The sequence below is a fragment of the Eubalaena glacialis genome, chromosome 3, assembly GCF_028564815.1.
Source record: "Eubalaena glacialis isolate mEubGla1 chromosome 3, mEubGla1.1.hap2.+ XY, whole genome shotgun sequence".
In the NCBI taxonomy this organism is placed as follows: domain Eukaryota; kingdom Metazoa; phylum Chordata; class Mammalia; order Artiodactyla; family Balaenidae; genus Eubalaena; species Eubalaena glacialis.
This window is the reverse complement of record NC_083718.1, coordinates 98,942,387-98,958,695: the sequence shown is the minus strand read 5'-3', so window position 1 is coordinate 98,958,695 and position 16,309 is coordinate 98,942,387. Positions and strand designations below refer to the sequence as shown.

Genomic DNA, 16,309 nt, shown 5'->3' with positions numbered 1-16,309 from the left:
CCTCCAGTCAAAGACCCACTAATCTGTGACACCAGGCAGGTACTACAGGAATTGGACTTTTCCAGCACTAACAAAACAACGAAGGTTGAGAAGACAAAGGCCCCTTATGGACTGGGACCCCTTATGATAAATTCCCCTGAGAGCTGGCACAGTTGGAAAAGAGAAGCCAGTTGCAAGGCTAGGTTGTTACCTGGGTTTCTGACCAACAGGCTACAGCTGCTCAGAATCCCAGTCTATTTGATTGACTGACTGCCAAATGCACGCTGTTACATGCACCTTCCTGATGGTGGAGACCAGAGAGAATATTCTCACTGGTCATAAAGCTAAGCTCTTAAGACATAGAACAAGACAAACGACACAACAGACAGAGACAAAGAAAAACAGTGACCATCTCTGGGAGGAAAAGGATCAATAAAAACAGAGTACGCATTTACCAAATTTTTACCAGAGTTGTTGTGCCCAAGGGACTTGTTCCACAAACATTTTCTCCTGCTAATCTAAATTTAGAAAGAGAGAAAAAGGGCTCTCACCACTTTTGATTTCACTGGACCATGCAGACAGAGATCTGGGCGGCTGACATGGTGAGAAATTTTACCTTCTGCTGGCTTTTACCAGACGTCTCAGGATCTCATCTGTAGCAGTTTTGGGAGAAAGTTTCCAGCCAGTGAAGATTATCCTGACTACACCAACTGTTGGGGAGGGGGAAATCTCCCCCCTACCCTTCTTGAGTTCTTTTGGCTGGTCTAATAATTAAATTGACACAAGATAGATTAACAGGAGAAAAAAAAACAAATGTAATTACTACATATGGGGGCTCCATAAGAATAGGAGGCCCAAAACCAAGTTAGGCAATTGAGGCTTATATGCCATCTGAGAAAAGGAGAAGGGGTTAGGGGTTTGGGACTTCAAAGGGAAAGAAAACAATTTATAGGAAGATGGGAAATGTTTGGTAAACAAATGTTTGGTGGGACACAAAGAGAACTTGGGTCTCCAGGCCCTGCAAAGTTCCCGCTATCACGCTGAGCCCATATTCTGTGTAGACATCTCTGGCGATAGTGGTCTTCCTGGACCAGGCCCTTTATCTAAATTCCTCTAGGCAGTTAAGGGGGAGTTAAAAAGAAAGACATCCTGAGTCTTTTGTTTCTTGAAAAGTAATCAGCCTAAAATAATCCTCATGCCAAAGAGATACATTTTAGGGTGGCAAATTTTGCTCCCCTACAAATACATAAAGCACACTAAGCAGCATAATTTCAGATGGGTGTTTCAGGATAAAGTTAGGAAGTTTCTAGTAATAAGCTTGAGAGCATGTTTAGTAAAACTTGCTATAAAAATGGTAGGGACTTCCCTGGTGGCACAGTGGTTAGGAATCCGCCTGTCAATGCAGGGGACATGGGTTCGTGCCCCGGTCCGGGAAGATCCCACATGCCACGGAGCAGCTAGGCCCGTGAGCCACAACTACTGAGCCTGCATGTCTGGAGCCTGTGCTCCGCAACGGGAGAGGCCACGATAGTGAGAGGCCTGCGCACTGCGATGAAGAGTGGCCCCCGCTCACCGCAACTGGAGAAAGCCCTCGCACAGAAACGAAGACCCAACACAGCCAAAAATAATAAATAAATAAATTAAATTAAATTTAAAAAAAAATGGTAGAAAAGCTCAGAGATTCACCAAAATCTAGGTAAGTGTCTTATTATAAGTTCATGTGTCCCCAAAATACTTTAAAAAACCCAATTTCAGAAGTATAGTATAGTATTAGTATTTCTTTTAGAGTGTGGTCAGTAACTAAGTAGGTTCTTTCCTAATAAATTTTTATTTATTTATCAAAAATGGCCATGCAAAGGCAAATGACAAAATGATTTATGTTTTAGCTATTGTTCTTCCTGTTCTAAAAGAATACACCCAAGGATTTCGTAACAGTTTACCAGGCTTTCTGTGTTAAGTATAATGAAGCAAACATGTGCATAGAAGTCTCAGAGCTACAAATAACATATGAATTGGGATTTTATACAAAAGTTCAAACTGAAACTCTTTATCAATCTACTGGTAACATATAAGAAATCTGCTCCTTACTTTATTTCTATAACTTTAGAATCCCAATTATCCAGATACCATATAGCAAAATAGTATCTGTGCTATGCCTCAAGCATAATAGGTACTTAATAAATACTTGTCTGATATATCAAAACCTTTTCCTTGATCCTATCCCGTAACATAACAGTCTGACTAGCTCATGCAGCCATTTACCAGGACTCAGGAAAAGCAGAAGCCTCAACAATGCATTTAACACCTTGCTCACTGGTCATCTACCCCTCAGTCTCTATTTGTGGTACGAAGGGAAGCATAGAGACCCTAAGAAAATAAGGCCTAGAGAAATGGGAATGTTTTGGAACACAGGGAGAGCTCTTAAAAAGTTCTTGATTTTCAGGCCCAATGCTCAGTGTTGTCAGCTCTTAGGAGCAACTATGAAGCTTCCCTGAAGAACTTAGAAATAAAATTGCCCTCTTTGAACTACCTCTGAGATGAACATTTAAATGAATTAGAGTAGAAACACACAAAGTCACTTTAAAGCTGACCAACAGGGGCTTCCCTGGTGGCGCAGTGGTTGAGAATCTGCCTGCCAATGCAGGGGACACGGGTTCGATCCCTGGTCTGGGAAGATCCCACATGCCGCGGAGCAACTAGGCCCATGAGCCACAACTACTGAGTCTGCGCGTCTGGAGTCTGTGCTCCACAACAAGAGAGGCCGCGATACTGAAAGGCTCGCGCACCGCGATGAAGAGTGGCCCCCGCTTGCCGCAACTAGAGAAAGCCCTCGCACAGAAACAAAGACCCAACACAGCCAAAAATAAATAAATAAATTAATTAATTAATTTTAAAAAAAAAGCTGACCAACAGACAATGCTTGGATGGATACTGTCAATGGAAGTGAAAACTCAAGCCAAGTTTCTAGTGACAGTAACAAGGCAGTCTTGAAGGAAGATACCCAGGAAACACACCCCTCTGTATTGCTTCAGGCCCTGGGGAGCCATTTTTCCCGTTTCTGTATCAGCCCTAATCTTATCTTACCTGATGCTCTAGGTAAAGCATTCATGTAACTCCCCAAATTCTGATTTACCCTCATAATTAATGCTTCAATTTCCAACATGTCTGCCTGGAGAAGGGAAGAATTTGCTGGCCACATGATGCAAGTTTTACTTTACATCTGTAAATTGGCATCCATTTTCATACATTGGTCTTATGAACTTTGTTTCTGTGAGTCTGAGTCACCCCAAGAGATGGATGTGCTCTCCATTTGCTGATGAAATCGGTTTCTGAGCCTGCAATGCTGCAAATCAAACTCTGGACTACAATACATTCTCCCAAGTAACTCAACCTCCTGAGGCCTCTTGGGATGCAGCCAAACGACTCTCCAGACAACACCTCTCTCCACTGATGAGAGGCCAAGTGAACTATTTCCCTCATTTAAAAATTTCTACACTTAGAATTAATATTACAGTTTTTACTTAAGAAAACCAGCTTAAATACAGTAAAAACAGTTTCAAGTGAGTCTTAGATAGCTATTAGACACTCTGCTTGAGCAACTAATAAACATGCTAGCTAAAAAAAATAAAAGGTATGAATTTTTTCAAAGAAAGAGCTTCACTTTAAACAAAATGGGGGAGGGGAGCTATTAGAGATTAAAAGAAATTTAGACGCACTCACCAAATGCAATGGGCACCTTGTTTAGTTCCTGTTACAAACTATGGTAGGCAGAATAACAGCTCCCAAAAGATGTCCTTGTCCTAATCCTCAGAACCTGTGAATGTTACCTTACATGGTAAAAGAGACTGCTGATGTGATTAAGTTAAGGACCTTGAAATGGGGAGAGTATCCTGGCCTCTCCAGGTGGGTCCAATATAATCACATGGGTCCTTAAAAGCAGAGAACCTTTCCCAGCTGGGGGTTAGGGGGAGCTATGACTATGGAATAAGTATCAGAGAGATGCAACATTACTAGCTTTGAAGATGGAAGGGGACCGTGAGTCAAGGAATGCAGCCTCTAGAAGCTGGAAAAGGCAAGTAAACAGATTCTCTTCTAAAACATCCAGAAAGGAACATAGCTATATTGGTACTTCGATTTTAGCCCAGTGAAGACCGTGTCAAACTTCTGACCTAAAAAGCTGGAAAGAATGAATTTGTGTTGTCACTATATTTGCAGTAACTTGTTACAGCAGCAATAGAAAACGAATACACAAACTCAAAGATATTTTGAGACAAATCAGGAGAGTTAAACAGGGATTAGGTATTAGATGGAATACTGAGGAATTAAGGTTAATTTTTGCTAGGGTACGGTAGTAGTATTTGGGCTTTTTTATCCTTGTAGAGATACATACTGGAGTATTTATAGATGAAATGATAAAGTGATATCTGGGATTTGCTTTAAAATAATACTGCCCCTCCCAGCAGGTAAGATACTAAATTAGTGAAAGGTTGGTTAACTGTTGAAGCTGGGGGCTCAAGATACTATTTTACTATTGTATATACTTGAGATTTTTCATAGTAAGTTAAAAAAAAAGTAAATTAATTTAGGAGAGTGCACCTGAACGCTATAGATCAGCACTATCAGAAATTTTCTATAATAATGGAAATGTATTGGTACTGTTCAGTGCAGTGGCCACTAGCCACAGGGCTACTGAGAACTTGAAATGTAGCTAGTGTAACTGAGGAATTTTAATTTCAATTTTATTTTAATTGGCTAAATTTAAATAGCCCCACATGGCTAGTGGCTACCATATTACACAGTGCAGCTCTAGATACTGGAAAAGAGCCATGCTGCCTTACTGTTAGAATTCAGTTAATAAGTAAGCTCATGAATCGAGTCAGTGTACGCCTTTTATTTCTATCTGCCCAGCTTCTCTTTCCCTTTCTTGCTAATAGTAGTACCCAGCTCCCAGCCCCACTCCAAGCCCTTCTTCACCAAAGAGGTGGGGCATGGGATCCAGGCTACAGTACAACTTCTTCCTGGCCCAGAATAATGACCAGAGCCAGGACAACCACACTCCTTGCTTGGAATCTTCTGTATTAGGAAGTAAAGTAACTCCCTTGATCAGGAGTTGTATGGATGGAACCCTAGAACTGCTAGCCATCATGTTCCCTTGACACATGATGAGACTCCTAAGAGAGTAAAACCAAAAGTAGGATAAAGATGGGCAGAGTCTTGATTCTCTTCAAGTTCTTAGATCCAGTCAACTGTGGAGTCAACTCCATCCTTTCTTTCCCTTCTTTCAGTTGGAGAAGCCAATAAATTCTTTTTTTCTTTTTTCTTTTTTTGCTTATGCTATTTTTGAGTAAGTTCTAACAATTCCAACTTTAAAAAGTTTTAATACAAGGTCCCATAAAAAACTTCTTAATCCCAGGGTCATTAGCAAAATAGTAAGACTAATGGCACTGCTATAAGCTGAACTGTGTCCCCCTAGCCCCCATCTGACTATATTGGAGAAAGGACTTTTAAGGTGGTGATAAGGTTAAACGAGGTCATAAGGGTGGAACCCTTATCTGACAGAACTGGTGGCCTTATAAGAGGGAGAAACAACAGAGGTCTCTCTCAGCGACGTGAGGACACAGTGAGAAGGCAGCTATCTGCAATCCAGGAAGAATCCTCACCAGAACCTGACCATGTTGGCACCTTATCCCAGGCCTCCAGTCTCCAGAACTGTGAAAAAATAAATTTCCATTTTTTAAGACACCCAGTCTGACATTTTGTTATGGCAGCCCAAGCTGACTAATACAGGCACCCAGTATAACTCGCCTAATGGCAGTTACTACCAGGTCCTTCTTCAGGGTGAAGTAGACCCTGACTAGCAAAAATAGTGATATTGATTTTTTGTTATTCCACTCTCAGTCGTTGCTTTTTAACTGGTTTTTACTTTTTCAAATAAAAAGATCAGCCCAGCTATCTTGAATCTCATTACCAATTCAGAAGCATTACAAGAATAATATGGAAAAAAGGTTTTTAGTGACATTAAGCAGCTAGAATTACATGGGGGAGAAAAGCTGATAAATCACATAGTCAAATTTGATAAATCACATAGTCAAATTCAAGTATTGATCTTTTTAATTTTTCATACTTTATTCCTTATATTGATAGGTTAAGTAAAATTTTCCTAAGTACTGATTCATAATGTTTATAAGTGGCACACAAAACATTCAGTTTCACAAACAGTCATATCCAATGATCCCCTTAAATGCAATTTTAAATCCTTACTTTACGCTAAGTGCAAGAATAATAAGCTAAATACACACAAAACCTGTATATGCTGAACTACAAAAGTGGTTTCCATAGCCACACATGGTCTTAGTCAAGTACACATTTCCACAATGAACAAGTACTAACAAATATGTTAATAAAACACTACCCCAAATGCTTATCCTACCATCAGCTTTTTCAGCAATGCCATTCCTGCTACTGAAAACACTTACATTTAGAAGCTTTAATTTGACCTGGGAAAATGAGTTCTCTTAAAACCTGACAAACAGTATAAGCCCCAAAGATTTTAAATCAAATAGGTCTTCCAACACAGAAGCATTCATAGGAAACTTTTAGTTTCTCAAAAAATAAAAAAATTAAAATCAAAAAAATCACTCATTATCTAAAGAAGAGTATTAAAACAAATTATCTTAAGACAAATAAACACTCTTTAAAAAGGCTGTATTTTCTATCATTTTCTCCTTAAAAGAAACACAAACCAGTTCACTATCTTTTAATAACTTAGACTACTGTAATCTAAAAACTTTAGAAACATGAAACACATGTCTTAGCTATCAAAGGTACCATTTAGATGTCACATATTAAACAGCCACAGTACAGCCTACAGTGGCAAAAAATCAGAAGGAACTGAATGGTTTGCAAGGTACTTTGACGTACATGTGGTCGTTAAAATCCAGTAAGTAATTCAAAGTATGGTAATATAATGGCAGGCAATTAAAGGCTCAAATATCACTCTAAAATTGAAGACATGAAAATAAAGACTGAAAACTTTGTGGTTCTCTATCTTTCATTCACATGGCTAGATATCAGAACGTTACTGTGGAAAATATAGTTATTAAATATGGTTTCCCCCGAAAATAATGAAGCTTCAGAAAGTACAAAAGGTGTCAAGATCCATAGTTTGCTTCATCAAATGCTTTTCTAGCTCGTTTCAATTCTTCATTCATAGTAAGCAAGTCTTTAACCCTAGCAAACTTTCTTGGGTCCTTTCGAATCAAGAAGACGATATCTTCAACTTGTACCCGACCTTGTCTTCCAATTGACATTGCCTTGTGAGTCTATTACAAAGAAACATATTAAATTCAATTAATTTTTTAAAAATCTAACATTTTATTCTTTTAACTTGTGTCTATTTAATGCTGGTGAGTTTGAAACTTTCTCTTCTATTTATTATAGCTATTCACTTATGAATTGTCTTTCTATTAATGTCCTTTGCCCACTTTCTACCGTTATTATCAATGTTTCAATGCTCTATAGACATATTTTAATACTAAGGACATTAAAACTATCAAATTCATTGATTTAAAAAAAAATTTTTTTTTACATCTTTATTGGAGTGTAATTGCTTTACAATGTTGTGTTAGTTTCTGCTGTATAACAAAGTGAATCAGCTATACGTATACATATATCCCCATATCCCCTCCCTCTTGCATCTCCCTCCCACCCTCCCTATCCCACCCCTCTAGGTGGTCACAAAGCACTGAGCTGATCTCCCTGTGTCATGCAGCTGCTTCCCACTAGCTAGCTATTTTACATTTGGTAGTGTATATATGTCAATGCTACTCTCTCACTTCGTCCCAGCTTACCCTTCCCTGCCCCTCCCGTGTCCTCAAATCCATTCTCTACGTCTGCGTCTTTATTCCTGTCCTGCCCCTACGTTCATCAGAACCTTTTTTTTTTTTTTAGATTCCATATATATGTGTTAGCATATGGTATTTGTTTTTCTCTTTCTGATTTACTTCACTCTGTATTTCAGACTCTAGGTCCATCCACCTCACTACAAATAACTCAATTTCGTTTCTTTTTATGGCTGAGTAATATACCATTGTATATATGTGCCACATCTTCTTTATCCATTCACACTGATGTTTCTTTTTGTGTGTTTTGATATATGTAGCTTGTCTTCATTTGCATAAAATAATTTTATAATTTCTTTGTAACCACCCACTTCATTTAAACTTTGTGTCCATCTCAGTAGCTGATAAATATTGGTGGGTTTCCTTAAAATCAAATCTCATCCCCTACCATTACTATTCATACTGCAAAAACAAAAATTCATCACAGCATTATTTCTAATGACTGAAAAAGGGAAACTAAATATTTAATAAACTGAACAAACAAATTTGAGCACATCTAGTCAATTAATATTGTGAAGCCATCAAAAATATTAATTATGCGATGACACAGGGAAAATGTTGTAGACTGACCTAAGTGAAAAAGCAGGTTCTACGACTATATATACTATATGATTTCAATTTTATAAAGTTTAAAAATATGTGTAAAAAGACAAAAGAATATTCACCAAAATCTCAGCATTAGTTATCTCTAGGTAGAAGGATTACAGATTTTTATTTTTTCCCCTGAACTCTTTAATACTTTCTAAATTTAATCAATATTACTTTTATAAGCAGAAAAAGATTTTAAAAAATGCACTCTCTGACCCAATAATTTTACTTCTATTATTCTTTACGAAGGAAATAATCCAAAACACAGGGTAAAAATTTATAAGAACTGAACACAAACAAACTCAGTATTCCCATCCCTGCGAACATATCCAAAGAAGGGGGAAATTTCATGAATATGGTCATTCAAACTTATCTACTCAGTTAAAAATAATATGTAAATAATTTCAATAGGGTAATGGTTAAGTATATTAGAAAATAATTTGAATGAATTTTATGCAGCTACTAAAATAATTGTGATTAGAACATAGGAAATATTAAAAACTTTGAGTAAAAAGAATGTTTACTATGATCAACACTATGTAAAACACTGTGTATCTTTACATAAATACTGGAAGAGGGAAATTTATGTTGGATGATGGGATTATGGGTAATATTTTACATTTTATTCAAGGATCTTATAATTATGTTCTTATAAATAAAATTCAGAGGAGGGGGTAGAATATATTGTGTGTGTATGTGTGTGTGTGGGTGTTTGTGTGTTTGTGTGTATACACCCACACACACTTACATCTCTCTCTATCCTTAATGATAAATAGTAACCAGTAACTTCCACGAAACAGGCACTCAAATGGCACTCAAGCTTATTTCAAAAGGATGCCATAGTTCTAGTCTTATCTAAAAGTTAGAATTTCAAATCTATTCCTTAATTAACTAAGATCAATTACCAAAAAAAACTTACCATTTCAGTGATGAACTCTATGACAAGGTCTTCAAGAATATCTACTGACTCAGTATAAGGATTCTGGTCATCCCCAAACCCATACATCATACACCGTACTGTAAAAAGAACAATCATTTTTGTTTAAACAAACTTGACCAATACTTTTTTCAAATTAGAACTGAACCAAGCTATAGAAGATATTGGTATAAAAGTATATTTACATTGTAGTTCTTGTCTCCAAGTCTGGATTTTGGTGTAAAGGGTATTAACCACTAGCTCATAACCAACTGTTCTTACCTAGCCTTCCCTAGGTAGGAACTCCCCTTCCCTCCCAGCTACTGAACCCTGATATCAATACTCCTTCCCTAATCTCTATTATCTACTCACCAACAACCCCAGAATACCTTTAAGTAGGAAACTTCGTAGCAGGAACAGGATGAGTAGCAATGGTTTAGCTTTTACTGGGAGTGTTTTCAGGTGAGGGGGAGGTCTTGGAAAAAAGAAGGCAAAATCCTTTCTGATACTACCATAAGGAAGAGGACATGAGAGAAAGTGCTCCAATTACCTTCTTATAGGAAGAACAGGTTAATCAAAAGGAGAAAGCAAAGGGCTTACTATACAGAATCTTGACATTTTATTCCCTGGATCAAAGCAACTGCCAGCAAAGCCCTTTCAGTCTTCATCTGAAGGAACCATAGAAAATGCAAAAGAGAAGAAAAGTCTACAGAGTAATGAAAATAACTGCTAATAGCTAAAACTTATATAGCCTTTACTACATGCCAGGCACTGTTGTAAGCTCATTTAATCCTCAGGACAATCCTCTGAAGTAGAAACTACTATTATCCGCATTCTACATAGATGAGAAAATTGAGGCATAGAGTTTAAGTGATTTACCCAAGGTCACACAGATAGTGAGATGGAACTTGAATTTGAACCCAGATGATCTGGCTCCAGAGTCTATACTCCTACCCACAACAGTATTACACTTCTTGGTGATTTAGGGCAGATGGGATCCATATGGATTCTTATGCTATAGCCTATAAACTCCCAATCAGTCCATGGACGAGCTTTGAGAAGTCCTGGAACCCTACTGAAATTATATGTAAAAATTTTATACATTATTTGTGTGTGCATTTTTCTGGGAAGAAGAATCAACTCTTAGCAGATTCTCAAAGGGGTATATAAATACTAAGAAACTCTGTCATATGTTAGAAATGTTTTGTATCTTGATCTGACTGGTGGTTACAAGTGTATGTATATATGTAAAATTCATCAAGCTGTTCAATGAAGCCTAGTGCAATTTATTGTATGTAAGTTTTACATTTAAAAAAAAGGAAAGAACTCCTAGAACACTTCTAAAAGCAGGAATGAGTACATTAAGAATAATTCCTATTTAGGAGAAGCAAAAGCAGGCAGAACTAAGAAGACAGTAGACCAGGCCTGCGGAAGAAAAGAAAGGGGTGACCTGGAAGCCAGCCTAGGATAGAGAAGTACCCCTAGGGTTTATTCTGGCAAGAGCCTTTAGGTCCAGATACAGGTGGGAGAAAACAAACACAGGAGCCAATATTTTCTCCCCTCCCTCTTTTTTGGATTCTGAAATTTTTTTTTGCTTTTTTTTTTTTGGTTTGTTTTTTTAGATAATTTCAGACTTAGAGAAGAGTTGCAAAAATAGCACAATGTTCCCAAATCCCTATATCCAGTTTCCCCTTATGTTAACATCTTACACAACCAAAGACATTTCTCAAAACTAAGAAATTAACACTGGTACAAATACAGAACTTATTCAGATTGTACCAGTTTTTCCACTAGTGTACCTTTTCTGTTTCAGGATCCCACAATATTTAGTTGTCATGCCTCCCTAGTTTCCTCTGTTCTGTGACAGTTCCTCAGACTTTCCTTGTCTTTTTTTTTTTTAATTTATTTTTGGCTGCGTTGGGTCTTCGTTGCTGCGCACGGGCTTTCTCTAGTTGTGGTGAGCGGAGGTCACTGTTCGTTGCGGTGCGCAGGCTTCTCATTGCAGTCGCTTCTCTTGTTGAGGAGCAAGGGCTCTAGGCATGCGGGCTTCAGTAGTTGTGGCTCGCGGGCTCTAGAGCGCAGGCTCAGTAGTTGTGGCGCACAGGCTTAGTTGCTCCACAGTATGTGTGATCTTCCCGGACCAGGGCTCGAACCCGTGTCCCCTGCATTACCAGGTGGATTCTTAACCACTGTGCCACCAGGGAAGCCCTTCCTTGTCTTTTATAACCTTGACACTTCTGAAGCATACTGGTCAGTTATCTTGTAGAATGTCCCTCAATTTGCATTTGTCTGATGTTTTCTCATGATTAGGTTGTGGTTATGCATTACTAGAAAGGGAATCACAGTGATGATGTACCTCTTAATGCATCATATCAGGGGTATGTAATGTCAACATATATTACTGGTGATCTTAACTTTGATCACTTGGCTAAAGTAATGTCTGCCAGGATTCTCCACTGTAAACTTAATATTTTTCCTTAAATATTTTGAGGAAGATACCTTGTCATTAACATTCTGATGGGGAGAATTCATCAGTAGGGAAATATACTTCACTGAAAAAGGAAAAACATACTAGACAGGAAGTATGTAAACTGCATTTGGTTAAAGGGTCTGTAAAGACATAAACAAACAGAAGTGAATGCTTTGAAATTTTGTGTTATATTAGCAAAAAATTTTTTTAAAAAAGAAGGTCTAGGAGAACAGATCTTGGTCAGTAAGGCATAGGAAGATTCAGGTAAGACAAGGAAAAGGCTGTGAAGATTCCGAATTCTTGTCATCACTCTGGGATGCTCTGGTGTAGGAATCCCCTTCTTATGCCGACTTAAGTAAAACCACGTACAAATGGAGCAAATAACATCAGAGATGGAATAAGGAGTGGTCAACTTAAGGTGAGAAATTGAGATACAGAAAGGGATTTGAATGGCAAAAAAAAAAGACATACTGACTGTAGTTTCAAGAGCATTTGGGAACTGCTTACATTTGAAACAGCATAAATAAACCAAGTGATGTGTCGCCTCATCAGGTCTGGGAGATAGAGAGCACTTTCTCACGGTGCCTTTCAGGGGCTGGCCTCGATCATCAGTAGTAGCAGCAGCTCTCCTTGCTGCTGCCACAAAAGGTCTACTGAGAACAGACTAGACAACCAAAACCTTATAATCTCTATGCCACTGGACTGCCTCACATTGTTCACCATCTTCCTGCCTTGTCCATTGCCTTAGTCCAAAGCCCCAACTTAATTCCTACCGTCAGCACCTGTTCCAGGATCCAAAAGAACCTTCGGCTTACAGTCAAAGGAGTCCCTGCTCCTACTGCTGAAAGGTAAGGGACAGCAAAAGTAATGGAGGTATGTTCTTAGGCCCTGAATTGAAACATTGATCACATCTCTTTACTTAAAAAAAAAAGTATATGTATGTGTGTGTGTGTGTGTGTGTGTATACACGCATATATATAAATACATAAATTGGGGTTAGGATTATTACTATCTATGATTCACAGGTTAAACAGAATTTATATGCAAGTCTGAGAATATTGTCCCTACAAGGAAACACATTCAGAACAATAAATCTTTGAACTGACATACCCAAAAGTTTTTATCTATAAAAAATCATTGTCAAATACTACTTACATTCTTTAGAAAAAAGTCTCTTTCTTTTACCCTGTCCACCTTCTGCACCTCCTCCAATTTCTTCATTTTCTTCCTCAAACTAGAAGTTAAAATGTATACATAGATACGTCAAGCACTGCTTTTGACTTTTAATTAACATTTTTTTCCATCTTCAACACTGATATCATGCCAGAAAGCCTAAATAAAGCAAGCAGCAAAAAACCATGAAAACCTTATCATTTTAGGGGCCTTACAACTATCCTGTCCAACTTCAGACTCATACAGGAATGGCTTCTACAATGTCCCCAACAACTGTACTGCCTCTCCTGGAACAGTTCCAACGACCATACATTCTTTTTTTTAACCAACAAAGTTGGCCTATTTCTAGACGGTTTTACTATTAAAAGAGTTGATATTGAATCAGAGTAAGCAAAACTAGTATTTACTAAGCACTGCTTACACAGTGCTAAGAACTTACCTCAAGTAAGACTTAAGCCTATTTTATGACATGAAAACCGAGGCTCAAAGTTAAATAACTTTGCTCACAGAGAACAGAGATTTTGAAACCCATGTTCCCTGACTTTGAGTACATTATTTTTCCACTACTTTACAATAAGTATATAGTTTTGTTAGCAGTTGAATTGTTGGTTCATAATGAGGGCTAACAAATACTAGCTTTGTCCTCTGATGATTCTCTAGGTGTTTCAAAGGGTGTCTGGCAAATATGTACCGAAAGCAAAGGGCAGGGGACCACCCTCCTACTCTTCCTGCCCCGCGTCCTAAGATTAATCGGAACAAAAAGCCTAGCACGGGGTGAAGTCCCCGATTCTCTCGGCTGAATTCACTAAGGGAAACAAACCCGATTCTCTACTCGGCCTCCGCTACTGTGCCCGAGAGAGTGAATAAAAAAGTGGGATGGAACAGAGGCGGTCACTCACGGTGGGGTCTTCTTCTTCATCTGCCATCCCAGCAGCCAGCCACCTCCAGAGCGCGCCCGCCTCCCATGGAGCGGGTTTTACTACTTCCGTGGCCTCACTTCCGGTGACGCGAGGAGGCGGGGCGGGGCCTAGTTGGAACCCTGCCTGCGGAAGTGGGGCGTGCGCGTCCCGCCCAGCGGTGGAACCACAACAGTACTAAAGGAGGGAAGGGTGACGTCTTGGCAAGAAGGAATTAAAAATTAGCAACGAAAAGGAAATCACTGGCTAGGTGCCGTGTATCTCGCTGTCACCTTGAACTTGCTTCTGCGTATCAGATCACCGCTTCCTGATTCGGGACTGCGAAGCTTTGGATCATTGAGGGGCTAGCCAGTGGTGTATTTAAACAATTTCAACAACTTAGAGTTCCACTATGATTTATTGCCAAGCTTATTGGTTATTGGGGATATTGTACTTCGCTACCAGTTCTCAAGGGAATGTTATCTCCCCTTAGACTGAGGATTTAATTTTTTGTGGGTTTGTTTGTTGTTTTTTTAATCAGAACAGTGCTTGGGAAAACCAGGGACTTTAGAAGGCTAAAGCTAGGGATATAAGGTGTTCTGCAATGCAAGAGATGATGTCACACAGGGAAAGATTGTTCAACAATACACTATTTCTGAATGTCCTGCTAAACATTCCTGTGAGTGAAAAATCTGTTCATAATTAGCTGGGCCTAGAACATAACTTTGTTAACATATAAACACAAAGCATTTTCCTATGCTTTTAAGGTACATTGAATTTTCTAGGAATGCAACTGTGAGATAGTAGAAAGTACATGTATTGGTCTCTGCTCACCCACCCCACCCCTCTTCCTGGCACAGAGCTCCTAAAACCCTTGTAATTTGCTAAGTGATAAGAGCACTAGAAGCAGCTCCTGTACTAATGAGGCAACTCTAGGTGGGCTCCTGGATGGCTCCTGGATGGGGGCTGGTCACCAGAAAAACCAAGCCATGATTAGAAGCTTGGAATTTTCAGCCCTCTCCAGAGCGGGGAGAGGAACTAGAAATGGAGTTAGTAATTAATCATGCCTATACAAGGCATAACAATTGCCTTGTATTGCCTACTAATTCCAATAGTAGGAGGTTCAGAGAGCGTTCAGGTTGGGGGGCACATCCGCTTACCTGGAGGGTGATGCACCCCCAGCTTCATGGAGGCAGAAGCTCTGTGCTCAGGATCCACTCAGACCTTGCCCTATGTGTCTCTTCATCTGTATCCTTTACCATACCCTTTAATAAACTGGTAAACGTGTTTCCCTGCATTTTGTGAGTTGTTCTAGGAAATAACCAAATCCAAGGGGGAGGAGGTCATGGAAACCTCTGATTTTTAGCCAAGTCAGACAGAAGTTGTGGGTAACCTGGGGACCTACTACTTTCGATTGGCATCTAAAGTTGGGAGCAGTCTTGCGGAACTGAGCCTTTGATCCGTGAGATCTAACACTATCTCCAGGTAAATAGCGTCAGTATTGAGTTAAATTGCAGGACACCCAGCTGGTGTCACAGAATTGTTTGGTGTGGAGGGGGGGAGGGGGGACCCACATATTTGGTCATGAGAAGTGTCATAAGTGAAGCGTTCAGTGTGAAAGTAAAGGAGAAAGATACACGGGAAGGAAAAAGCTGAGAGTTTTCCCCCAAACAGTAACTACCCTGGAATTGGAGAGATATAGTATTTTGTTTTATTTGCAACTTACCAAGAGCTGTGAAACATTTCAGGAAACAATGTCATGAAAGGCTGTATCACTTGTAATAGTTTGGATAGCCAAAACTCACTGGAGTCAGTCTGCATTTTAGCTCCTGCATTCATGGTGACTCTACATATAGGTGCAAGCATCTGAAATCATTATACCCCCTAGTGTAGTGATACCTGAGCATTTACATATTGAAACACATATTATTATAATTTACTGTCTTTATTTTACTTTACATTATAGTTAGGACATTATATTTTATAGTTACATGGGTAGTTAGGTTAGTTATTTATTACTGTGAAACAAATTATCCCAAAACTTAGTGGTTTAAAACAATGAACATTTATCACACAGTTTCTGTGAGGAATCTGGGCGCAGTTTAGCTGGATGCCTCTGGCTCAGGGTCCCTTATGTTGCAGTCAGGGTGTTGGTTGGGCCTCAGTCTGATCTGAAGTATTGATGCGGAAGGATCCGCTTCCAAAATCACTCACGTTGTTGTCAGCAGGATTCAGCTACTTCAGGTTGTTACATTAAGGGCCTCAGTTCTTCACTGGCTATTGTCAGAGGGCTCCCTCCATTCCTTGCCATATCAACTTCTTAGGGCAGCTGGCTTCTCTCAGAGCAGGTGAGGGAGAGAACCAGGAAGAACACCCAAGAACACAG

The 16,309-nt window shown here is 39.1% G+C and overlaps 1 protein-coding gene across 1 annotated transcript; it reads right to left on the bottom strand.

Moving 5' to 3' along the window:
* Window positions 1-6,111: 6,111 nt before the first annotated feature.
* Window positions 6,112-13,988, bottom strand: TAF13 (TATA-box binding protein associated factor 13). Its single transcript, XM_061186229.1, has 4 exons — window positions 13,927-13,988; window positions 13,010-13,088; window positions 9,388-9,485; window positions 6,112-7,301 (listed from the first exon to the last, which is right to left on the bottom strand). The coding sequence occupies exons 1-4, from the start codon at window positions 13,951-13,953 to the stop codon at window positions 7,131-7,133; spliced, it is 375 nt and encodes a 124-aa protein (XP_061042212.1). The 5' UTR covers window positions 13,954-13,988; the 3' UTR covers window positions 6,112-7,130.
* Window positions 13,989-16,309: the final 2,321 nt, after the last annotated feature.

Bases quoted from the DNA above. Each gene is read 5' to 3' on its own strand.
- TAF13 (XM_061186229.1), bottom strand. From the start codon at position 13,953: ATGGCAGATGAAGAAGAAGACCCCACC. The intron at 9,486-13,009 runs GTAAGTAGTATT...TTCTTTTTACAG, and splicing joins GAGACTTTTTTCTAAAGAAT to TACGGTGTATGATGTATGGG. The intron at 7,302-9,387 runs GTAAGTTTTTTT...TCTTTGTAATAG, and splicing joins TAGAGTTCATCACTGAAATG to ACTCACAAGGCAATGTCAAT.